Below are 26,031 nucleotides of genomic sequence, written 5' to 3'. Positions count from 1 at the left end.
CTAATGATTTATAAAATATTCTTTTTTATTTTATATTTACACATAACGTATTGGACACTTGTACATTTAATCTCTCAGCAACTAAGTCATGACACCAATGGAGAGTTCTGATACAGCTGTGAATCTTAGGTAAATGGTATAAACAACTATTTCACTTCTATAGACCGTTGTAATAAGTTAATCGGATTCTTAATTTGGAGCGAGACACCTTTGGAAAGAAGGGTTTCAACGTGAATGTTTGTTGGCTCGGCCTTTCACATGCAGACCCTCCTCACTCTCTCTTTCTCTCTACTTGCGTGTGTAAGTTGAATACGTAAATTATTTATTGGAATCATGAGAACTAGCCAGTTTTCATCGAAAAACCCATGCAACCTTAAGTCTTTTATAATCTATTTTTCACACATTTACCCTTCTCTTTCAGTAATGTTTTTTTTTTTTTATAGCGCATGTAGAGTGTAAATTCGATGAAAGAGAAAGAGAAATAAGAAAAAGAGATAAAGTGAGAGATGTAATAAATGATATAATAAAAAAATTAAAAGAAGTGTGTTAAAAAAATATAAAGTCTTTCTTTTTTATCTCTCTCTTTTCAATCATTTAATATTTTGTTAAGTAAAAATAACTTAGATCCTCTTGATTAAATGCGTAGATCAACAAGCTAAGAAAGCGAAATAGATGTCGGTAATTATTTTTTTTTTTCTTACTCTTCCTTGTTGAATGATGTAAGATATGTAGGAAAAGGTTTAGAGGGGTGAAAATTCCTTTTTTTAAGGTTTTGTATTTAATTTTAAGAAAATAAGAAAGAGATCAATAGAAGAAGATTTATTAATTTGATGATAACTATTATTTAAGAATTTTTAAATATAGTGTTTTTATAAATATTTTAAATTTTTAAATCCTTCCAAATTAAAAAGGTCTGTTGTCAACTTTTTTTCTTATTCCCTCTTCTCTCCTTTCTTTTTCTCTTTCATTTTTCAAATTCTTCCATTTTCTCACCCTCTAAATTTTCAAAGAAAGACATTCAACATCAAGCAAGGCAAAGATATATGCTGTGAGAGAAAATTCCGTGCCTCCTGTCCCTCATGTATATAAAGAGTGACTTTGATTTATACCGATACAAATCTTATCAACACTTGAGACATTGATTCGATCATCTCACTAGTTTTGCGTTTCAATAAGAAGGAGGGGGGGAGATGTTATTGTCAAACTCGAATGGACAGCGATTTAAAGTTTCTTAAATGCATGCATGTGAGGATTGAAGACAGAAAAAGAAAAAGAGAACGAAAGATGAGTGTCTAATCTTGGGAGGCTTTTTCGAAAAATCAAACTCAGAATAATTATATCATATAAACTTTGCTAACAAAACAATCAATCCCTATAGTTTTAAAGATTAGTTAAAACTAATCAAACAGAGTCTGAAGCTAAAGCGGTGATTCCCGACTATGCATGTTCTTTTGACCCATGGTGACATTTGATTGTAACCATTAGAAAACAAAAGTGGAAAATGCATGTACTTTATTACCAATAATATATCCTTTTGTCCGCATACACACTTTTTGTAAAAACTAAAAAAGTTTACTAAATAGGAAGAACAAGGAGTACTCGTGCCAACATACAAAAATACATGTAAATCAAGTAAAAGGTCAAGCCAACAAAACGTAATTATCAAAATTTGTGAACTGAGTTCTACACACCACCATAAATAGCACTTATTTCAAGCCTGCATTGTGTGCATGCTTATTTACTTTTAAAATTGATGTTGTAACTAATTAATTATGACGTTATTGTATTTTGAATGCATTGTTGTATATTAGTTATGGCATAGAATTACTTGAATTTATGTATATATGAACTATATGGTTGTTGAGTAAAAAGCCGATGCATGTTGTGTGAGTTTGGTGAATTTTGGGTTGATATAAAACTGGAGGATAGCGAGATATCCTCATGCTGTAGCGAGAACAAGTCATCCAGAGTGAAGCTCTTTGAAGCCTTCTCGCTGCAGCGAGAGAATTTCATTGTAGCAAGAAGTGGATAAAGTTAACCCAACTAACATTCTCGCTAGAGCGAAAAATTCTCACAGTAGAGAAAATGACAAATAACAGAAAGGTTCTATTGTCTAGTTTACTTGCTTAAGCGAGGATGAGCTTGCTCAGGTGAGGATAGGGTTCGCTCTAGCGAGAGCGTGCGGGCTTGGAAGGGTATTTAAGGAACTCCAATGTAGAGAAACACTCATTTCTCACCAGATAGCCTTCCTCTTTCATTTTCTCTCTGTTCTCTTACCTCTTTTCCTTAGGAAAAACCTTCTCGAAGCTAAATTTCTTCCCGATCTAAGTGAGAACATTTATCTTATCAAGATCTAGGTGATTTTCCAGGGCTTAGTCCTCTACCTTTACTCTTGTTTCTTCCTTTCTCTTTCTCAAGAGTTTTATACCATATTATTTTGAGTAGATCTGAACTGTTCGAGCCGTACTCCATATCCAAACGTTGGATCTATCTTTTTGGGACTCAAAAGAAGCATAATCCTAGAAACTCATTTCAAGTAAGGGAAGTTTATCTTAGATGGTCTTTATTGTTCTTTAACTGCAAAAATACCATATGTGGATCTTATTTCGGCTAAGAGTGAGTTGATGCATGAACAAACCTTAGGATAGAACCCAAATTACGCATGGCTGAGTGGGTTGACCATTGTTGATGAATGTAATAATGCCTAATGTGTGTAAGGTAAACTTACTTGAGTTAACCTAATTCATTTAGTAGAGACCGAGATATTTATATAAATAGTTTTGTTCTAGCTGAGAATAGTGAGCTATATAAGCAATCTTAGGTTAGAACCAAGAACATGTATAGTCGAGTAGATTTCTTTGTTGTCTGATGAATGTTTGAAATGTCGTGGTGAAATACGATGTGCTGGAATGTCGTGATATATGTGCCGACGATGTTAATATATGCTGAAATATTTAATTAATGTTGTGAGCTGCTTAATTTGATTGTATAAATACATAAAGTTGTATTGCTGAGACTGGGTGTATATGTATATATATACATATGACTGTATTGTTGAGGCTGATAATATGTAAATATAGTTGTGCTGCATCATATTGATTTTCATCATTCCAAAGTCAAGTTACGTATTTAGGTGGTTAGACATGTAATCGCAAGACGTTGAGTTGTATTTGTTTGGATCTAGATACTGGGATGAGTTACTCCTAGACCGAAAAATAGTTCCTCTGGGTTATTTAGGTTGTGAAACCAGCTGTAACTGAATCATTGCATTTGTATTAGACGGGCTAAACATGCTACATCAATTGATTGAGACCGTTGTGCTGATTGCTGTGAAATATATAAGTTGTACAAACAATTTTAATATTTTCATACTTTATAGTTATGATTCTTATTTATTTAAGCCCACCTTTGCACTTGTTGTGTTGTCGTGTATGTGTTGCAATGATCATACGGTAGTACGTGAGCAAAAATAACAGGTGGAGTGTCAACTTTCCACGTTGGAGAGTCTGGCTAAGGAGTGGTCCTGGTTGAAGGTTTTTGAGATCTGTAACTTAGTTTTCATTAGTCTAGATTTTAGTATAAACTTAAGTTATTTGACTATAGACTTGATGTTATGATGTAATTATTGTTTATAATTTGTATTTTGAGTTCCACGTAAAGTATTCGTCGTAAGCATATATACTTTTATTAACAAAATTTGCAATCGTATGAAAACGCTCTTGGACTTTGTTATTATGTTGGGGTTTAATTTTAAAAAATATATATTTTCGGTAATATATATATATATATATATATATATATATATAATTTACCAAATAAATGATTTCGTATAAAAAGAGGTTGGGGCAACTTACCAATATACGATGTTTATTGATAGTTATCATTAATTAACACTAAGAAGTAATTAATAGTAATTTTAATTTTAGTGGAGAAAATATTAAGTTCAAGTTTTGTGTATGAAAAATGTTTTCACTAAAAAAAACTAATTATATTACATTATGAATGGTCCTAACTCCATCATGATTACTACTTTTAAAACAAACCTTTGGTTCAATAGAAAAAAAAAGGGGGGATGAGTTGTATATGTATATTCTCAATAGCAGCAACCGAATTAATAGCTGCATAATCGTTGCAAACCATGCGTGGCCATGTTGCATTACTCTCATATTAATGGCATCGATCCGACATAAGACTAAGAGGTCTTGTGGACTTTAAAACCGGAAAACCCATTTCTAGAGAGGTCGAAATTGAAGGAAAATGTTTAGTGGCTACCTCTTCGTGCATATACCTAAAGATATATAGAAAAAAGAAGAAGAAGAGATAGATGGAAAAGTAATAAATATAATAGAAAGAGAGATAAATATATATATATATATATATATATATATATATTAACATTGTTAAAATGTGTGTGGAAATTAAATTTATACCCGACATGTGAAACCCTAAGACCTATTCCATCTCTTTGCATTAAATGCTTTCCACATGATTCCCATATATATTCAAATCTTGTATTCTGAGGAGGAAATTTTAATTTACTTCGTTTCATTCAATGTTTATATATCTTTGCATATGACCTTTTCTTATAGGTCAAGTTTATGTTTTCCTCTTTGGAGAGACACCCTCAATTATAATTTATATATTTGGTGAATAATGGACATGATGGGGCCAGTGTATTGAATTCTTAGTGGTTCATTAATCCCTCACTTAACACTACTTTTCAACTTTCAAGTCTCGAACAGGTAAATTCTTGAAAGTTGTAAAAACAAAATAAAGTTAAAACCATATATGTAATGAAAAATGAGTTTCATAATCTTTTAGAGAAATACTGATCAATGCTTTTAAGATATTAATTTAAAAATAAAAAATAATAAAGTACTTAAATTTTAATTTTTAATAAATTTTAATATAAAAAATATTTTTTTAATTAATTGGGGGTATATATTATATATATAAGTTAATGCTATTAACGAACAGAGGAAAAACAAACATCTTTCACTATTCTTGTAGTAAAATATGACATGCAAGCTCCAACGCGGAGAAATGAATGGCCCTCCCCTTGCCTTGGTGATATGGAAGATTTGATTCTTGACACAAGCGTGGACTTCAAAATCTAGAACAAGGGAAGTGTCAATGAAATATAGCTAGGTTGGCTGGAAAAATTGACCTTAATTGATTTTAGAAAAGTTCATTTTCATTTAGATTATAAAAATTGACTCTAAGAAGTGAGACGAATGATTCTGATACTTAATTATTAGAGTTTTAATATATTCTTTTATTCTTTTAGAAAACATGTATTAAATATTTATAAAATAAAATTTAACTTTTCTAAGTTTCAAATATGAAGCACTAAAAAGCAATTTAATGATTGTTTTTATCCACTCTTCTAAATCTATCCTTGTTCGGAAGTACAGTTTGACAAATGAAGCAAGACAGAAATTTTGCTAACTGTGGGACTGGGTAGCAAACTGATCTGATCACTTGAGCAGATGAAGTTCAATCCCCAATGTGATCATCAATTTTCAACATGCTTGCATGTTTGATATGACCAACTCTACACAAAGCATATGTTAGAATATTAATAATGACAAAGCACATGATCATGATCTGTTGCCCGCAGGGCATCCTCATTTTGTTTTTCCTTTCTCCCAAGCAACATGCGCAAAACGAGTGAAAGCTTAAAAAGAGTATACTAAACATTTAAGTTGTATACGGTAATTTTATTTTATAGACAGTTCAATTATTATGAATGATTCAGCTCTTGATTTTCTCCCTGATAAATCAAATTAAGATAAAAATTATGGAACAGAAAAAGCTTATACGAAATTAAAATTACTTTAAAAATTTAATAAATTATTTACATAAGTAATTGTTTTGTCAAAATATTCAAACGCAACAAAATACATAGCCAATAAGAAAATAATTATTTTCAAAAGAAATTCATACCTATTTACCTGTAATTTAAAATAATTAATAAACATAATTATAATTGAAATCAAAATCATCATAAATATAGATGCATTTCTGAATCAATTTTTGACATAACAAATATATATTTATGTCTTGTAAGATTTTTGACATAATCAATTAGAATATGTGATAGTTTCTGTTTATTCATAGATATAAAACTTCGTGTACACCGCATCAAATTTAAACTTATGTAAGACTATATTTTAAATTTATGTAATCATTTGCCATTACGAAAATTCGATCTCGATGTGCTCAATTCACCATGATTGATGAGACTTCCGTCCTCAATAGTATATTGTGAAAATTAACCCTCCATTTATATCTCAGATAATTTTCTCTCATTTTAAATTTATAAATGTGTGGGTGATTTTTATTTTTTATATGTATGTAATAGTTATTTGTATAAGTAATATGTGTTTAAAAACAAATAATATGAAATGAAAACAATATGTAATAGAAATTATAACGAAAATGCATTAATATTTTTTTTTCTTGACACAGCATCTAAAGATTTAAAATTTAAGACTTAATTTAAATTTGAGTTAAAGTTAATTATATTTAAGTACTAACATTTAAACGAATAAAAAAAAATACATAATACAATAGAAATCACGTTTAAATAAAAACAGAGAATAACACTTGAAATTTATTTTATCAGAAGGTAAGAGCTCCAGATTTATAATTTAAATTAAAATTAACTAAATTTAAGTAATAATATTTTAAAATACAAAATTATAAATAAATAATAAAGAGATACTTAGTGCAAGAAGAGCCAGTTGCAAATAAGAGACTCAGATTTATAAATAAGAATGAACAGTTACGAAAGAATTTTATTATGAAAATCGGTACATAAAATGTGGATCACCTACTTGTGTGAAAATAACAGTAGAAAATAGTTAAAAATATTTTTACCAAAAAACAGTAGAGAATAGTTGGACATATGAAGAATATTATAAATTGTATAAATTTGAATCTTTAGATCAGCACAGCTATACGGTGAAGCAGTTCTCGTGAGGAACTTGAGGGTTATCAGCTTAATTAAGTTTTTGGATTTTAAAAAAAAAATATTTTTTTTAAAAAGAATCTTTTATAATATAAATTTTATTAAATAATCATTTTCAATTTTTATTTCTTGCTTTATCCTTTTAATTATTATTATTATTATTGTTTAGCCATTTTAAATATTTTGAGTTTCATATTTAGTTCTCATAAACTTTTCATTTATTTTCTATAAAATAAGCGATTAAATGAAAATTTGGTGATATCTGAAAATATTAAATAAAATTACCCATTGACTTTGTAACAAAAAATAATTTATGAAAACTTGTTTGAAGAAAGGTTTAAAATAAAAAACTAAATAATAAATGTATAAGGAAGGGGGGGAAAACGTGGTCACAAAATCAAATCGAAGGAAGTACAGGTAGCATCACCTGTGATTTTAATTCCATTATGTACAGTTGAAGCAACAATATTTTATTCTATTCTCGACTTATATTTTCTCTCAACACCTAAAATCATAAGCTCTTGATGAATTTTTAGCGCTGCTTAGACGTAAAGAGTTGGACAAAAAAGATAAAGGCATATACCCGAGTCTCCACTTAATCCTAGGTAATTTCACATGATTACTCGCATATTACGAGGGTGGTTATCAGAAGAAACTGACACCATAATTTCATATGCTAAGGTGCGGATAGCGTATGAAATAATCAACCAACAATTACAACTATCGATCACAAACCTTGAAGAGAAGCTTGCAGTCTGCTCTATCGGCTTCAACTGATCACAGAAAAATATGTTAGTTTTTATAAGAGAAGCTCAGATTTGCAATTAAATAACTGTCCACAAACGGTATAATCAAATAGTACTGTTTTATTAACTTGTGAAATATTATATGGTGTAAACAACTTGCTCTTTCAACGTCTAAAAACACCAGATACTAATCAAGGTTTAACACACAGATGGAAAGATAGACTGGAATTTATAAACTTCACATGCTTAAACAATGAATTGGGTCACCGAAAAGAAGTCATAATCAGAAATTGATCATTTGACCTCAAATTTAGATGCGGTCCATCTAATTCACCGCAGATCTGTGGGAGACTTTGGTGTTCTTGTAACTTCCGTATATTCTGTCTCTTAATCCCATTTCTGAAAGAAGTGCTTGCTAGACATCGTTTTTCTTTGCAGAGAAAGTCAGATTTTTGCCGCTCTGTTGTTTTCCTTTTTAGATACTCTGCTGCCTGCACCTGAACTGATATGATAAAACAGCTTTAGCAGTGATCATATGACTACTCATAAAGCAAAAATCCATTTCTGTAAAGTATATGAAAATCTACTTTAATTAAATATCAATGTCTGTGCGACCAGTCATTACAATATCCCAATATAGTAATATACCCATCCGAAGAAGTGTATGATTTAGATTACGTGGCTTTTCACAACAAGCATCAGAGAAATCAAAAATGAAAAGTAAAGGAAACTTGCTTCAAAATACAACGTTTAGCATACTTACAACATTATAACTAAATGATGAGTAAAAGGGAGAAATTTGGGAAAAATATAAGATATCCTACAAAACAAGAAAACACTCATAAGTTGGTTATCAGTTATGTACAAGCGGGAACCTATAAACTCATTCCTATCACAAAGCAAATCTCGGGCAAAAAGATGCATTTGAAGACCTAACCAAATACGACACCAGAGAATAGCTTAAACTGCACAATTTTACAGAATTTGGGCTCCTTGTTGCCACAAAAATCTAAAGTAAAAGTCAAAGAGACAGTTTAAGACAACAATAGGACCAAACAAGTTGCTGCTGACATTCTGAGTCGAAACCTGCTTGCAAGATTAACTAATTCAGAAGAACATTAATGACAAGAATCTTAACAGAAATTAATGAATGAGATACCAGATCGTGAAGCAACTGATGCCATTGCATTGTTCCTGAGCCTTTTAATCTCCCTGATAATAGCCTTCGAATTTTCAGAATCCGTGTCTCTTCCGGGCTCTAAATCATCATTATTCCCAAGGCACGACAATGCATTTTCACATGCCTAATCGCCAAAGACTAATTAATCAAGCACACAACAATAAGCAAACTTAAATTTCAAACCTAAACACCGAAAAAAATGGTGACTGAAACCTACATCTAATCATCATGCGAGATTTGAAAGCCCAACGTTTACACATTAAACTCCCAAAAATGGATCAATTGTTTTATCTTACAATACAATTTTGTAATCATGGATTTAAAAGTATTCTAAATCCGTTCTAACAAAAGCATTAGCTAGGTCTCAAATTACTGATTATAGTATACAATTGCACATATAACACGCGTGTATAACACGTACCTTTACACCCACTGCGTGAAAACCGTTGTGCATCGCGTCCTCCACAAAATGTAACCATTCCACAGGCGAAACTCGTAGCCATTGACAACTAGCAGACTTGACTTCCCTCATAACTAAAGCCTCGTATCTCAATGCCAAACAACTCTTCACAAATGGAATTCCAAAAGCAAAAAGAGATAACAATAACGATAACAGCAAAAATAATAACAATAACAGTCGCGTTATATAGATATTGAATTAGCATTCAGCACATTGTTGCTGAGTATATATATTTTCTTTAAGATTTTGAAAATTTTATGACAAGTGAAAGCAAATGAAATGCACAAGAAATGAAAAGAGGAAACGTCTTCTGAGTAGAGCATTGGGAAACTGAGCAGAAGTTGAAGTACCTGTATATCTCCTACGAGAGCGAAAGCGCGGACAAAGAAATCGAGAGCGAGAAGCTTGTCGTGGATGGTTTTTTTAACGACGGATCGAATGACGGAGAGATAATTAGATCTGAGGAGTTGCGTCAAGCTGGACCGAACTTCGACCAAAGATTTGACGTCCTTAGAGACCAAAAGCGATTCGACAAATCGGAGCGTGGTGTTGCCGAAACTGCGAGAATTGAAATTGAGGAGTTAGCAAGAGAGAGAGAAGAAGAAGAAGAAGAAGAAGAAGAACCTTCTGGCTTGGATAAGGGAGCGAAGGAAGGAAAGCTGTTTTTGTACGGAGTGTGACATTGCGCGCGGGGTCTGGGGAGGGAAGTGGCGGTTAAGGAGAACTGGGATTTTGGAATTTTAAAATGGTCCGGATTTAAATATGATGAAAAAAATGCGTTGGTGTTATTACAATAGATTAACTGTTTTTTCTTTGAAATTAATTGGAAATTAGTGAATTCAAAATTAAAAAGAAAAAGAAAAATAATATTCTTTAGAAAAACCTCGCCAATGTTAAAAGTAAAATGCACATGATTAATATGGTTAGTTTGCGGGTCAATCGACATTTAATTAGCTTAAATGCACTTCAATCATAAGATTAACAGAAAAAATACATACGTCTTGGATAGCTGACCATTGAAACCAAACGTGCCTTTCCCTACTTTGAAAAAACAAAGTTGAGATACAAAATCACAAACGTAAATTTAATAATTGAGCAATAAAAAATAAAATAAAATATATATATATATATATATATATATATATACACGAGTATTGGCTTTTGTTTTATTTTTGTTCCCATGGTAAGAAATATATTACACTTTTAAAGAAATACAAAAACCTATTTTTTATATTGACTTTTAACTCAATTTCTCTTTTATATTTTAAAAAATATTAGAATATTGAAATCTATTGAAATAAATATCATTCCAAAAAAATATAATATCTAAGAATATGCTCTTGATCATAAAATAAATCTAAAAATGTCACTCCAAGAAAGTATACCAAAATAATTCAAATAAAAAATTGGGAAAATAAGTTTGACAAATGGAAAATTTAATAACTCATATGAATAAGGTCTATTGCACTCACATGTGTGTGGTTCATCTATTTATTAGAAAGTCCGGTATTCGAAGCTCGCCATGTACAAAACTCTCACACTAGTGGTAAACACAAACCACCAATTGATATTAGTTTTGAGCTTTTAATACCTTATAGTTTCCGACCTAAGAAATAAATTGAAAAATTAATTTCTAGTTTGTTCAATCCCACTTTATATTCACTTAATATAGAAAACTTTTGACGTAAACTATAAGTAAAAAGACAATAAGAAATAAAATGAACAATGCAATAAATGCGAGAATATTTACTTCTATAATCTTTATGTTTTATTTTTTTTTAATTTTCAATAAAAAATTCAAAATTTAATCTCATAAAGAAGTTTTAATAATATTAAATTATATAATATCATAAATAACAATATCAAATCAATTAGAAAAATCTTTTATTTATATCAAATTTAAAATTTAGATTTCTGATGCAATCAAAAATTTCTTTTCTTTTTTTATTCTTTCTTTTTTAGTTTAATGTAAGGTAAAAATTCTGAAAAAAAAGAAAAAACAAGAGGATCTCTATTAGGAATAAGATTTTATTTGTTATTTTTATTCCCATCTTTTTTATTGGCATAAAAGATGCATACCAAAACAAAAGGAATTAAATGCTTGCGAATAGACGTTAAATTTCCTCCCCTTAAAAAAATGATAAAATCACCCATTATACAACGCAAAAATGAAACTAGCAATGAATTTTCACAGCAAGTTAAGAAAACGATGAGTAGAATATAAGTTATGCATTTCATTATACAACTATTTAAAGTTTTGAAGAAAGTGTCAACAGATTCTTAAATAACTTCTTTAGTGAGGCGTAGAAGGATTATTTATAATAGTATCAGAGAATGTTAACCCCTAAGCTATCCTTGTTTTCGTAAGATTAGGGCGTTTAGTACAAGACTGATAGTTGCATCGAGTATTTTATACAATCGCAGTTATATCAAAATGGCCTAAACGGTACACTTACAAATGTTCAAATAATAATCATATTAAAATATTAGCTAGTAATCAAATCCCACTTCACATGGCCAATCTAATTAGCAAAACAACTCTAGTGCAAACAAAGTAGTGTAACACATGCTTTTAATTTACAACGTTCTATACATTCTTTCGTGAAACAAAAATATCAATTTAGAGTTCAATAAATACAAAGATACGTTCATCCATTATTTTTCAAATTTATTTACAAATGAAATAAAATTTCAGTGAAATACAGTCGGACCATCAACCTCTGATTCGACAATTAATCAACCCAAGCTCAACCCCTTTGAATTTGTAAGAAATTATAGATCAATACGTTTTGATCCTCGGCTTAGATACGGATACCAGGTCATTTTGTATCATATCCATGCCAAATTGAAATTGGTAAAGTGAATATTACAACACCCGTGAAGAAATAAGTTTCAACAAACAGAAAACACGAACTACGAAGAATACGGAAAGACATTACGGAATTTAAACAGCTGGTGAAAATCTAGGCTCATCCAATGAAACAAGGATAAACAAGGGCTTAGCATTCATAAACGCAACTGACAAATTTCAAAGACTAAACCTGTAAGGAACTATCAGAGATTAAGAGAAATCCTAAACAGGCTGCATATAACAATCTGAACAGGTGTTTGAAGTACACATGTATTAAATGCCCTCTGAAACCATCTCTTGATAAGGAGCTAAATGAGCGAGCATGGGGAAGAAGCTACGATATTTGACAACAATATATAAGCCGAAGAAGAGCATTCTGCCCGCAAATTACACCAAATGTGCTAAAGCCCCGGGGACTAGATGTACGAACCATCAAACAAACTAGCAGCGCAACTGTACTCATCTATCATGAAACATAAAAACTTGCATTGCGGAGAATAGAAAGCTGGGGAATGCTACTGCAAAGTACGAACTCCAATAGCCAGCTTGCCAAAAATACACAGCGTATAACAGAGTTAATAGGAACCTTAACCTAACTACTACTTCATCTACAATTGCAAGTGGATCAAAAACCTAGTGCGCAGAACCAACAATAATGTACTTTGAAATCTTTAAAAATTGGAGTTATTGACTTAATAGAAGAGCGAAAGAAACATATAAATAGTAATATGACCTTGGGCAAAACAGGTTTTAAACTATACAAGAATGGCTTTTGATTTACCTACTTCAGACAAAATAGTTTTCAAATCTACAAGCTTGCCTAATGTATGTTATTTATCTGATATACAATGAAATGGAACTTGATTGAAGCTTCGTAGACATTATTTTACTATATAAACTATATTATTCAATTTAGAACTATTTTATCACGTAAATCTATATATATTAGAATACTGCGAATTTTCCCCTTTTTCAGCTCGTTCCCTGAAAATGTACAAGCTTTGCTACATAAAACCATGGCATTTTCATCAAAATATGGAAACTTTGATTACGAAGCTAACTTATGCCATTCTTGTTGCCATATGCTATAGTTCTAAGTTTTGACTCAAACTACAGTGGATTTCCAAACTTGAAAAATCAATGATTCATGAAATACACATTAGTATTTGTGCACTGCCTCAATTTCTAAGACCATGATAGCATAAGTTATAACTGATCCATTATAAAGGCTTTAATTTAATGCAATAAGCAGCCAGAATCACTACTTTCCAGGAAAAAACAGATCTCCCTTGATACACATTGTAACTAAAACTTATTGATTTGTGGAACTATGACTAACATAAAACATTCTATTAATTAATGCCATCACCTGCTTGTACCAAATGCTACATGGGATGAGCTGGGAATGCAAGCACTTACCCACATAATGACACATGGTTTAATCACCAAGCAAGTATTAGGCATATTTTCATGAAAGCAGCACTCACCTGAAATAATCAACCTACCTTAGCAGCAAGCAATTTGGAGACTATCCACTTGCCTCTATAAAAACATTCACATGATTAAATTAATCCCTGACTAAAAGTCAAAACCCACCAGCTAGACAAATGAAACAAAAAGGTGCTGAAGAGGTCTTGCTCAGAGTGAGTGAACAGCCTACCTCTTTGCTTCCTGTTCAAGAAACCAGCCAACTGAAATAATAAATCCCTCAGCCCACAAATCATAGTACATAAAACGTTCAATGTCCAAGCACTCAGTACGGACGTGAACGATTCCCATAATGATCACGCCTATCAGGTCCAGAACCACCTCCATCTCTATAATTGTCTCTGCGTCTATCTCCACCATAGCCACCCCTATTGCCCCTATAAAAGCAGAATAATTAATCAATATTAAACTTTGAAAGAGTAATAGAATTTAGACACAGAAACATTCAAAGATACATAACCATAATCAGTAATAAGATGTGATAGATATACTGAGCAAATAATGGTTAAAAGTAGAGAAAAAATCACAATCTAACTAATTAACCAAACAAATAAACTTAATAACCATCATTTCATTTTCCATTATTGTTTTCATTGTTGAGTAATAAGCTCAATACTTCATTGTTGACATTAATTCTTAAAGAAATGAGAATATAATGGAAACCAAATTTTGGAATTATTATGAAACATAATATGAAATATAGATCTCAATACACAGGATTAGCATATTGACACTGCTACAACTAAATATTCCAACAAAATTGACCCTCAGACTTATTATGAAAACAGTCTATAATCAGTATGTAATGGATACCCTTGGTTATATGCAGGCGCCCTTGGGGCAGATTTTTCTGCCATTGCAACACTGATTTTGAAACCCCTCAAATCATAATCTGAAATATAATACTCATGATTAGTGATCTTTTAGTACAGAAACGTTCTTATTAGAGAAACAAGGGAATAGTGAAGTACTATTGTAAAAACCGCCAGCAGAATGTGCTGCAGAGGGATCTTCATAAGCAAGGCAAGCATCACCCTTGTTGTTTCCATTCTCATCTGTGTAAATCTTTATGTTCCAAGGCCATTGATCTTTATAGCCCCTCTTTTGCTTTATTCTTCCAACCTAAACAGTTAAAAAATGTAACAAAATCAATGTCACGTTCTGTCTCTTTCAACTAAGAGAAGAGAAATAAAAACCATATTTCCCAGCACAAAACAGTAAAATATCTCTTATATAAATCATGATTGACTGACATAACCCATAAAATTTGCTCATGCATCAAACATACATGTGACATGTGAGTACTCTGAAAAGGGCATGTCATATAAAAGCTTCATCAAAGAAATTTGCCAAAATGACCCTCTATGTAAAGTTTGTGTATAGCTCAAAGAAAAAGGATCAGAATATTACTTGTCCAATTCCTCCAAAAAGTTCCCTCAATTCTTCAATTGTCACATCTGGCGGGAGGTTTGAAATGTAGATTCTAGAGTTGTCACATGTATCATCACAATTCTCATCACACTGCTTCACTGCAGCAGGGGGCTCAGCAGGAGGTCCACCAAATCCACCTCGATTACCAGCACCATAGCTATTGTCATATCCAGCTGCAGGCCCAGTCCTACCACCACTTCGTCCATCCCCTTGATTATCTCCACCATAACCAGCCACGTTACCCCCGTATGATGGGGGATATGAATTAGGTCCACCAGTATAACTTGCAGGTGGGGGAACTGCTTCTGTTCCATAATTTGCATTGCCACCATAAGAATTGTATGTGGATGGGTAGTTTCCACTAGCACCGCCGTAAGATTGGGCATTAGGAGGAGGAACTTGACCATAGCCACCATCTTCCCTAGCTTGATTACCTCTAAATGAACCACCTCTACCTTCATTATTACCACCCCTTCCACTACTATAGTCATTACCTCTGCCGCCATCATAGCTCCCAGATCTACCCCCTCCACCGTTATAGTCATTACCTCTCCCGCCATCATAATTCCCAGATCTACCTCCTCGATTATTGCCATACCCCCCACTGCTTCCTCCTCTATTATAACCACCACCACCACCACCGCTGCCACCACGATCATTACCACTATTAGGACAAGGAGTACCACATTTGTTACATTCAACCCTTCTCGCAAAGTTCAAGTTCCCACAACTATACATAAAAAATTCGAACCAAATAGAGAAAACAAACATAAGAACCAGTAGCAGAATTCGCAGCTTCACTTAACAATAAAACAGAAAATATTCTCAGTAGCAAAACTAAAAACCTTTGGTTAGGGCACCGCCAATCTCCGTCTCTACCACCACCACCGCGGCCACCGCGACCGCCACCGCGGCCACCGCGATCTCCACCTTGAAATCCACCTCCGCCACCACCACCTGCAAAAATTCACATCATATATCGACATAATAAGATTGAAATCAAATGAACAAAGGAACAACAGAAAAAAACGACAAACCTCGACCACCATATCCACCTCCGTAACCTCCACCTCCGCGACCACCGCCGCCTCTTCCTCCATAGCCTCCGCCATCGTTTCCACCATATCCGCTCCTTCCGCCATAACCTCCACCGTCGCTACCGCCATATCCACCGCCGCCACCGTTTCCGCTACCTTTTGCTCCGTAACCACCACCGCTATCATTACCACCATAACCAGCCCCAGCGCTGCCTCCTCCTGCATAGCCTCCGCCTCCATAACTACCTCCTCCACCAGCACCGGCACCGTAACCACCGGCAGAACCGTATCCACCGCTAGCCCCGTAAGACGGTGGCGCAGAACCACCGCCGCCGCCGCCGCCGTCTTGACCGTACACTCCAGACATGATCCGATCTAGGGTTTGTTGGGACCGCGCGAGAGAAGAAAAACCAGTGAGATTTTTCGAGCACGCGAGTGTGTGTAGTATTGTAAAGAAAGTACCTTGAAATGGGCCAAGGAGTGAGGGCCTTATCCTTAACACCTTTACTACCTAGCGGGCCACATGGGCTAATCAAAAAATTTCTGCTGGAACAATAATAATAAAATATACATGATAAAGCTTATTAATTATTTAAGACAAAAAAAACTTATGAATTATTTGATTTTTTATTTTTTCAATTTTTTTAATCTATTTTTGAGCATTCATATTATGTTTTGTAGTATGTTACATTACTTTACAAAATTGGTATATTATAGATTAATTTTGCTCCAATTAAAAAATTCGAGTGTTGTATGATTGTTATTTAAACTTCAACTAATAATTTGTGTACAGTACAAATATTATTAAATTAAAATATTTTTAAATAAATAATTATAATATATTATATGATAATTTAAAAATTAAATAAAGAAATAAGTTTAAAAATAAAAATTAATATCAAATTAAAAAGATAAATGCATAATATTAAAAAAATACTTGACTTGAAAAAGGAAAAATTAATCCCTAAAGTACTTTTGTTTGAGAAAACCCTTAAAAGTACTTTCATTCAAGAACTAATCTTTCCAAATTATACACAGAAATTAATAATAAAAATTTTTAATTATTAAAATAAAAAATAAATACATAAAAAAAATCTTAAGAATAGTTTCCATTAATAATATTTAGAATGGCCACCAAACACATGAATCAATTGAAAAGTTATTCTAACTTCAAATCCTATAAATTCAGCTGTATTACTTTTTATAGTAGTCTTATTCGGTTTGAGTTAATGAATATTACTCTAACTACGTGAGCTGAGTTAATCGTGATTCATATTATTTTAATCCCCTAAAACGAGTAAAGTAATCCTTCCTCACAGAACTATTTGACACGAAAAGGCACACGATGGTGATTTCCCCTTCTTCCACTCCTACAATTCTTTCCAAATTGGTTTCTACTATGTTTCCTTATTTCACCTGATGTTGTTATTTAGTTGTATTCGATGCATTTACAGAAGAAATTATGCATGGTTGTGTTCAAAAGACAATTAAACATGGCCATATGTTTTGACACACTGCCGTGTAATTTTAATGCCTCGCTGTATTATGATAAAGTAATAAATTTAAAAAACTTAAAAGTAAATTTAGGAAAAAAAAATAACGAGATAAATACAGTTCTTACTTTTTATATTGTATATATATTGATATTGATAGATAGACAAACAAATATAAATTTAGCATGCTAGTGATTTCCTAACATGCTCAGTGTGATAAAGAAAACAGATGAAACTTAGAACGAAAAGCAAGGACATTTTTCATTTCTAATCAAGCAATGAAACAACTCAATTTGCATGATCATGGATCACATTCGAATGCCTATTGAGTCATGAACATTTGTGACTCTTTCACTCAATTTCAGGAAATGCTCATTTCACATCAACCACATGCAATTGATTAAGCAGAGATGTATGCAGTGAATAACAATTGAAACATATTAACCGAATTGACATCCTGCATATTTTACCTGCATGAATTAAAATAAAGTGCTAACCATTTTAATTCAACAGACATCTACAACAAAATTACAGCAGGATATGCAAAAATGATCCTCATCTTTACCTATGTCAAAGCTCCAAAGATGTCAAGACGGTTGTTACAAGTAAAATCACCCCCTGGAAATTCCACACCCTGTAAAATTCTGCATGAGAAGTGCCAATCTCAATAGGAAACCTGCAACGTTCCATGGACGGATCAACGGTTGTGATCAAACCTAGACCCCCAAAGTCACAGCTTTCAGCTCTCTGATCATGCTGCTGATAGTAGCTATTAAAAGCATATGATATGTTACTAGGCCAGCTGATGTTGAAGCAAGATCCACCAGGAGATAGTGCAGTACAATCAGCATTTGCACATGCCTCTAAAGCGCTCGCAGTTGCATTTGACAAGTCTTTATTGTTGTTCACAACACACCACTTAGAAGAGAGATACTCAACATTTTGAGCATTCACAAGGCTCTTTGAACCTTGGCCAAGATCCACATGGTACTTTGCTTGGCCATCAAAAGTGAACAAGCCCCAATGCCTTTCAAAGTTTCCAGAAGCAATGCTCCTTTGGTCCTCATCTAGAAGGCTCAAAAGGTATGTTTCAAGTGGTGGCTTGTGCGGTCTAAGTGGCGTCCCCATGTTATTATGAAGGCGGTTTATAAGGCCTTTCATGAAGGTTTCGGCAAGGTATGAGCTTGCATTGGTGGTTCCATCTGTCGGCCAACCAATCTTTGCCACAACAATGTCCATGTTAGGAAATCCTGCTGTTGATAATACAGTAACCACTGTATCATAACTCAAGTCAAAGCTGTTTTTGTATGTTTTATGGCTAAAATTATGAGGGTGTGCATTTTCCTTAAAGAGAGAAAAATCCAGTGAAGTGTTTTTAGTTTGAAGGAGGGTTATGAATGGAGAAATGGTCACAAAGAAAGGTGATCCATGCTTATCAAGAAATTTGAGGAGCTCAATCATGGTTTTGTTAAGGTCAGGCCTGAAACGCACTTCAGAGGACAGGTTAGATCCTGACCCGAAACTGTCAAAGCTGCATGGAACCACAACCTTCACTTTGCTGTCCCATTTTGCTTTTTTTAAAGCTGCTTGAATGTTCATAGCAGCTCCAATTAAGAAGGGATGAAACTGTTCATCATAGCTTTTAAGAAATGGCTCATCACCAACGGCAACATATCTGCATAAGTTATATTGTAGAATCATATGTATAGTGAATCATACTTCAAACTTCAGAGATGCATAATCCATTTTATGTCAACTTTAAATTCAATTAAGGGAGAAAAGAGATTCAACAGTGCAGTGGCTTTAGCCAGACTGACAAAGCATAATAACCAAATGAATTTCAATGAGCTGATAAAACCCCTAAGAAAGATAAGATGAAACAAGATAATACTGTCTCCATCTTCCCCAAATGTTAATTTCCTAATATGCATTGTTCTCTTTAATAAGAATGTCCCTTGTTTTTGAACCATTACATTGCTTTTGTTATCAAGTGGCAAACATTCTATTGTAAGATTTTATTCTACCCTCTAAAACAATCATCAGATATTACTGTGATTTGTGACAAAAGGAAAGGCAGATATGCTTAGAATCATAGATAACAGTACGTGTTATAGAATTGTTTTTTTAGTAAAAACCCAGTCTACGGTTTCACAGAAGCTTGGAGAACAATTGAACTTAGTTAATACATATTTTCAGTGTCAGGGAAGTCAAGACTCAATCGCATGACCTGACAAATATCAGGCACAAACAACCTAATTTCGTTAAACACACACACACAGAGATTAAAACAATCGAAACCAAAAGGCCAGTCTTTATGCCAAGGTCGCCAACACATAATTTGTAAATTATTAAAGCTTAGGAAAAATTAGATATCTACAGCATCAGCATTTTCAGGGTGCACACCAACATTTGAGCAAGTTTGCAGACTAGCATTTCATGCTCCTAGCATTCAATACTGAGAAAACAGTAACGTTATCTTGTTCAAAAACCAACTTTTTAAAGAAAAAAGCACAAAATTAAAAGTTTCCATTTGAGATCAAATAAGCTGAACTTTTTATTTATGTATGCCACTAACTGCTGTACCGTGCCTTCAGCAAGCACACACGCGTGCACACAAAGTAGTAGATAGAAAATGCAGTGCAACATATCATAAGCTCCAGCAAGACAACATTGACTGTTTTATTTATGCCACATCCAACTCAACTTGATGTGTGAATATATTTGGAAGTGTCTGGTAATATGTAGTGAACCAAGGAAAGCTGATTAATGATGCGAAGAAACATAAACTGAATGAAAAAGGAAAACTCAATAAATTTGGCATAATCCTGATTTCTTCTTGCGTCTTAATGGTCAAATTCAGATTCCGGCATTCTGCAGTTAATTATTTTGATTACGTTTTAAGCTATGACAATCAACATACGGTTATTGAAAAACCTTGCAACTTGACACCTATGGAATTGTTCCATAATTCATAAACCTGTCTTATGCAATCACCAACTCTTGAATTGAAAACCACCCCTTAGAATGTCCATGATCACCAATCAATCAAAGAAAGGGGGGGGGGGTGCAAAAGAGAATCAAAAGCAAAACAGGTAACTATGTAGTGAAAATTAAATTATTCAATAAAAGAATAATAATAAGAAGAATAAAGACAACAACAAAACAAAGCAAAACAATAAAGCCCAAACAAAAGAGAGGAACAAAGCAAAAGGGCTGTCACCAAGAAATATGACTCACTCAATTCGAGTTCCAGTGCCCCCACTAGACATGTAGCGGGTGACATTATCATGGACCCAACTATCTGCAACCTTCTTGGAAGAGTTCAAGCTTCTGAGCATGGTGTTAGGAATACCAACAGTAACAGCAATGTTGGAGCCAGAAAGAGCTTGAAGAACATCAGAGTTGGCATCAAAGAGCTTAACTTTGTTTATGTTGTTTGACTTCAAGAGCTTCACCACCTTGGGGGGTGGTAGAGGGTGTGAAGCCATGGTGCCCCAGTTCACACCTATAGCTTCAGCTACACAACCCATGCTGCAAGTGATTATGAGCAAAGTAAAAAACATGAGGAAGCAAGAAATGAAAGGCATTTAGATGGGTGTGTCTCAGTTCTGAAGTTTGATGATGCTGGAAACGGAAGAAGGAATAAAAATGCAATCTTGGTTGGTTCTTGAGTTAGTGGCAACTTTGGTTGGGGCTTTCAGTTTCAAGCTTTTGCTGTGCACTTTTTTGTTCTGACAGAATTCAGTAACACGTTTTTTTAATATATTTTTATTATTAAATAAAATTTATTTATATGTTAATTAATAAAAAAAAAAGTGTTAATGAGTTTGATTTTAGTACTACTGGACTTCGTTCAAAATATTTTGGAGGCTAGTAACTAGGTGTCAATGGTGATTGGTGAGGAGTAGGTGCTGGCTGAAACTGGTGCACGCTGCTTTCAATGTGTGGTGAGAGTGGGGTGGACTAACCTGAGGCCCATGGTCATAAGTACACAGGACAGTGGAACATATATGCTCTTGCTTTTGTTGTTATTATTAGTCATCTTTTAAATATATTTTTTAGTAATTAAATTTTTTAAGTCAAAATAATTTTTAGTGATTAATTTATAAAATATTTTAACTTATTAATAAATTAATTAATTATAAGATGTGTGTTTAAAAATGTGTTTCAAAAAAAAAAAATACACTACTAACATTTTTTTATCAGTTTATTGCTATGTTGTCTTGTGTCTTTAATTCTTTATCTTTTTTAGGTCAAAGGGTCTTTAATTCTTTATGTTGGGGCAATTACTGTGGGCAATACTGATTGAGTGGAGGCCCAATATGCATGATTTTAGGATTTTAGCTTTTAAATTTTTAAACTTTATGCCACCCCATACTCATTGCTTTTTAAGTTTTATCTTTTGGCTCGCTCGCCAATTGCCAAAAGGCAGAAAGGGAAAAAAAAACAAATTAACGAGCCAGACAAAATGGTTGAACTTGAATAATTTTCATATTCAAGAACTGATGAATAGTTGCCATATTTTAACTAATATGTAAAATTGAATATTTATGAACTTGTAATTCAATTATGTTAAGATTGAACTATGACAAACTGCCATATTTTTCACCTTTGCAGCACTTAAATGAGTTTGCGCAGTAGATGATCATGTTTGGTAAATAAAATTCTGTTTTTAAAATAAATGTGATTGAAAATTTATTTTTTATGGGAAATATTTTTAAAAAAATTGATAAGTAAAATTGATTTTTTTGTACAAAACTCGTAAAATTCTTACAACATATTTATATGTATACTTCAAATGTTATTTTACTTCATCATTTAAACAAAATTAATTATTCAAAACTCACTTTAAATTTTTTTCTCTAAACATAAATTACTTTTCATAACATTAATTCTTTTAAAATTAAATATTCTATAAACTAAACCAATCGTCCCCTCAAATTTTGTGTGTGTGTGAGTCGCCAACTATTTGTAATTTAAATTTTATATTCACTTTAGCAAAAGCATTAATTATCATTTTTCTATATTTTAAAGTCAAACATGTATATACAATTTACTCAGCAGTAATTTAACAAAAATAATTAAATAAATAATAAATATATTATTTATAAATAGTTATATTATTCAAATATATTAAGCAACGACAATTTGGCTATTGATATTGTATATAGAAAAAATTTGTTAGAACTAAAATTTGTTTTGGTGATCTCTACATTTCACAAGCAATAGCAAACTGTTGTGGGTTGAGAAATACTCTAAAAATGCATACAAATTTTATATAAATACATAATTGAGATTACTAAAGAAATTAGAACACTTATACTAATTTTAGATCCTAAGATGCATTCATTCCTGAAATCATTCACCAGACTGATACTTGTCTGAAGTTTCTCCCGTAGCTTTTACGTTGGAGACTGGGCGTGCAGTTTGCAACACGCACGTCCCTGTCTTTCCAAAGATTTGTGTTTAAAGCTAAAGGTTCATTTTTCATGTCCTATTTGAATATAGATTCCTTCAATTTTTTTCTTAAGGGTCTGTCTCAGTACATAAATATATATAAACATAACAACTTCCAGTTTTCAGTTTTATTGCTTTAGTTGTCTTATTTGATCATGAATGTGTGACAGTGAATTACATCATAAGTTTTGTCTCAATATGCCTTGGATATTTACTCGATTTTGTCATAGGAGGAATGTTTGTTATGTCCCTTAATGAATTTAAATTCTTAGCATTTATTCAGATTATAGAACATTAATGTCACTAGTTTACAGGCCTTTATGTATGTTTGTTTATGTTACTTTATGGTAATATTCGTTTCAGTAGTCAGTATGTTATATTCTAAAATTCTTTCTGCCATTCTGTAGAGTTGATATTTTTTCCCTATATATTTACGTGATAAACTTACATTTACCTATATGTTATATTCGAAAATTGTATTTTGTTAGTTGTAGTAGTTAAAAGAAAAAAGGGTTAAAATAAAACAAAAGATTATTAGAGGACTAAAGTCACTTATTAACCATTAGAAAGTATAAAAGTGACTGAACCCTTTCTATTATAGCCATACTTGGAAAAGATGGTTTTTCAATCGCCTGGAAGCAAGCTGGCACTAAGTCACAAGCATGATTGGCTGATTCTTCAGCTTCTTGCTGTTATGGAAGGAATCTTGAATTTCATAGAACCTTTTCATCGTTATGTTGGGAAAGAGATGATGACAGATCTTATGTTCCCCTTCAAAGAAGATACCATACCTATGTGGGCTGTTCCCGTAAGTACCTGCTGCCAAAATGTTAATAATCAATGGAAATTCTTTTTATAAAACATATTTAGAAGACCTCATGAACACTTAAAAACTTTAATAAGCTTTTTTTTAACTATATCAATAAAATCCTTATATAGTTTGTCAAAATATATTATTTTTAACTTCGTTCAAAAAATAAGAGTATATCCAAATGCATCCATAATATATTACAACCTCATTATAGTTTAAGATACAAACTTAACTTTCTTGATTGTTCCTGTAACAGATCCTCTCTATTCTCCTCCCCATTCTTATCTTTGTTGCGTTTTACTTTGCCAGAAGGGATGCCTATGATTTACACCATGCAACATTGGGTATGTATTTTTTTTCTGCTCTCTCAATATGTTACCCTGACTTTTCTGCTTTTGATCCCTTGTGTCCCACTTGCATGGCTTCTTTCTTTTGGAACTTAGGTCTCATGTTTGCTAGCTTAATCACTGGAGTTATCACAGATTCCATTAAAGATGCTGTTGGTAGACCGAGACCAAACTTCTTCCAACGGTGTTTCCCTGACAAAAAACCAGTGTGTTTTTTTCTCATTCACCATATTTTATAATCTTAATGGTCTGATTAGTTTGGGAAAATGTTTTTTGTTTTTGTTCATATTGTTTTATTTTTTATTTTAGAGATTTGTACAGTAATAAAAACAATATTTTGTTGTGTTCAGTCAATTCTGTACAAATATTTAAAAATAAGAAACAAAGTAAAAACATGATACATTTTTGTAAACATTTATGAAAGCCAAAACTGAATTGATACTGATTGCTAGCTTTGTTATGCTCTGTGTATGATGATTCATATTCAGGTGTTTGATAAAGACACTGGTGATGTTCTTTGCACTGGGATTAAGGCTATTATAAAGGAAGGATACAAAAGTTTTCCAAGTGGACATACTTCATGTAAGTTAAAAAGTCAAAACATAAGTTTGTAAAATGATTTATTTTTAAAGAACTAACCAATCATAAAAAATGTGTTAAAAATATATTTAAAAAGTGTGTTATTATTGATCATATGATGATGACATGAACATAGTCTAGAAGGTTCTCTAAGCATTGAATTTAAAAATGATCAAATTTACTAGATTTCATGGTTTATAATTGAATACTTTGGTCTTTTAATTTGGTAATTAATATTGGTCAATTAACCAAATGCAGGGTCCTTTGCTGGTCTTGGTTTTCTTTCATGGTATTTATCAGGGAAAATTAGAGTGTTTGATCGTAGGGGTCATATTGGGAAACTATGCCTAGTTTTGCTTCCTTTACTTGTTGCTGCTCTTATTGGAGTTACTCGAGTTGATGATTACTGGCATCATTGGACTGATGTGTTTGCTGGAGGCATGATAGGTTGTTTCCTAGTTAAAGTTGTTATCATAAATCAATGCAATGCATTATTGTTTTATTTCAACATTAATTTTTGCAAATTATGTCTGTTAACCCCTTTGATTTGTTGCTTCAGGACTTACAGTGGCTTCAATCTGCTATTTGCTACTCTTTCCCTTTCCTACTAACCCACGTGGTAATTTATACTTTTTATAAAATCTCTAAAACAAATTACATTTTATAGATTTAGAAAGAAAAAAAAGCTGAACATTATTGAAAATCTCGTGTATAAAAACTTATTAAAAACAATATTTTATAATTAAAAAATTATGCAAATTAGAAGGCAATTTAAACTGGACATATATATAAATCTTTAGTTTGCTGACATTTATGTTCTGTGGAAATGTATAGGTTGGGCGCCTCATGCATTTTTTCATAGGATGGAAGAAGTTGAATGTCCTTCCCTACGAAGTAGTCGAACTCAGCATGTATCAAACCTAGATGAGATGTCCCTGCAAATGGTGGAAATGGAAAATGGGACAACATATATGTGATTACTGATTTCTTCCACATGTATTTAGATAACTTTATCTTAATTAGATTAATTATAAAATTATTAAAAAAATTAAAAATAATAATTTACTATACAATTATTTACCTCTTAAGATAATTTAATTTTTGTTTGAATAAAGTAATTTTAAATTACTAGATTGTATTTATTTAAATAGTAAGAAAAAGTGTTTTAAAATACTTTA

The 26,031-nt window shown here is 32.4% G+C and overlaps 4 protein-coding genes across 5 annotated transcripts; 1 reads left to right on the top strand and 3 right to left on the bottom strand.

Moving 5' to 3' along the window:
- Window positions 1–7,647: 7,647 nt before the first annotated feature.
- Window positions 7,648–10,112, bottom strand: LOC113850550. The gene is made up of 6 exons (XM_027481119.1): window positions 9,984–10,112; window positions 9,710–9,917; window positions 9,321–9,464; window positions 8,879–9,023; window positions 8,023–8,221; window positions 7,648–7,746 (listed from the first exon to the last, which is right to left on the bottom strand). The coding sequence occupies exons 1-6, from the start codon at window positions 10,040–10,042 to the stop codon at window positions 7,743–7,745; spliced, it is 759 nt and encodes a 252-aa protein (XP_027336920.1). The 5' UTR covers window positions 10,043–10,112; the 3' UTR covers window positions 7,648–7,742.
- A 1,223-nt stretch (window positions 10,113–11,335) lies between these two features.
- On the bottom strand, window positions 11,336–16,625 carry LOC113849246 (transcription initiation factor TFIID subunit 15b). Of its 2 annotated transcripts, XR_003502087.1 has the most exons (7): window positions 16,167–16,601; window positions 15,975–16,086; window positions 15,109–15,859; window positions 14,670–14,820; window positions 14,512–14,590; window positions 13,871–14,075; window positions 11,336–13,752 (listed from the first exon to the last, which is right to left on the bottom strand). XR_003502087.1 is itself a non-coding variant. In XM_027479005.1 (6 exons), the coding sequence occupies exons 1-6, from the start codon at window positions 16,531–16,533 to the stop codon at window positions 13,964–13,966; spliced, it is 1,572 nt and encodes a 523-aa protein (XP_027334806.1). In that variant the 5' UTR covers window positions 16,534–16,625; the 3' UTR covers window positions 11,336–13,963. The 2 variants fall into 2 exon arrangements, 1 of the variants encoding a protein (XP_027334806.1); XM_027479005.1 differs by having other exon boundaries at window positions 11,336–14,075; window positions 16,167–16,625.
- A 1,592-nt stretch (window positions 16,626–18,217) lies between these two features.
- LOC113849247 (glucan endo-1,3-beta-glucosidase 9) lies at window positions 18,218–21,368 on the bottom strand. Its single transcript, XM_027479006.1, has 2 exons — window positions 20,897–21,368; window positions 18,218–19,334 (listed from the first exon to the last, which is right to left on the bottom strand). Exons 1-2 carry the CDS (start codon window positions 21,244–21,246, stop codon window positions 18,230–18,232), a joined length of 1,455 nt encoding a protein of 484 aa, XP_027334807.1. The 5' UTR covers window positions 21,247–21,368; the 3' UTR covers window positions 18,218–18,229.
- A 2,364-nt stretch (window positions 21,369–23,732) lies between these two features.
- LOC113851209 (probable lipid phosphate phosphatase 4) lies at window positions 23,733–25,830 on the top strand. The gene is made up of 7 exons (XM_027481681.1): window positions 23,733–23,924; window positions 24,184–24,271; window positions 24,371–24,480; window positions 24,763–24,856; window positions 25,112–25,300; window positions 25,413–25,472; window positions 25,688–25,830. The coding sequence occupies exons 1-7, from the start codon at window positions 23,733–23,735 to the stop codon at window positions 25,828–25,830; spliced, it is 876 nt and encodes a 291-aa protein (XP_027337482.1).
- The last annotated feature ends 201 nt before the right edge of the window (window positions 25,831–26,031 follow it).

This window comes from Abrus precatorius, unplaced genomic scaffold (genome assembly GCF_003935025.1).
Source record: "Abrus precatorius isolate BTA unplaced genomic scaffold, Abrus_2018 Scaffold9, whole genome shotgun sequence".
Classification (NCBI taxonomy): domain Eukaryota; kingdom Viridiplantae; phylum Streptophyta; class Magnoliopsida; order Fabales; family Fabaceae; genus Abrus; species Abrus precatorius.
Note: the sequence above shows the minus strand (reverse complement) of the source record. Positions and strands in the feature narration are given on the sequence as shown.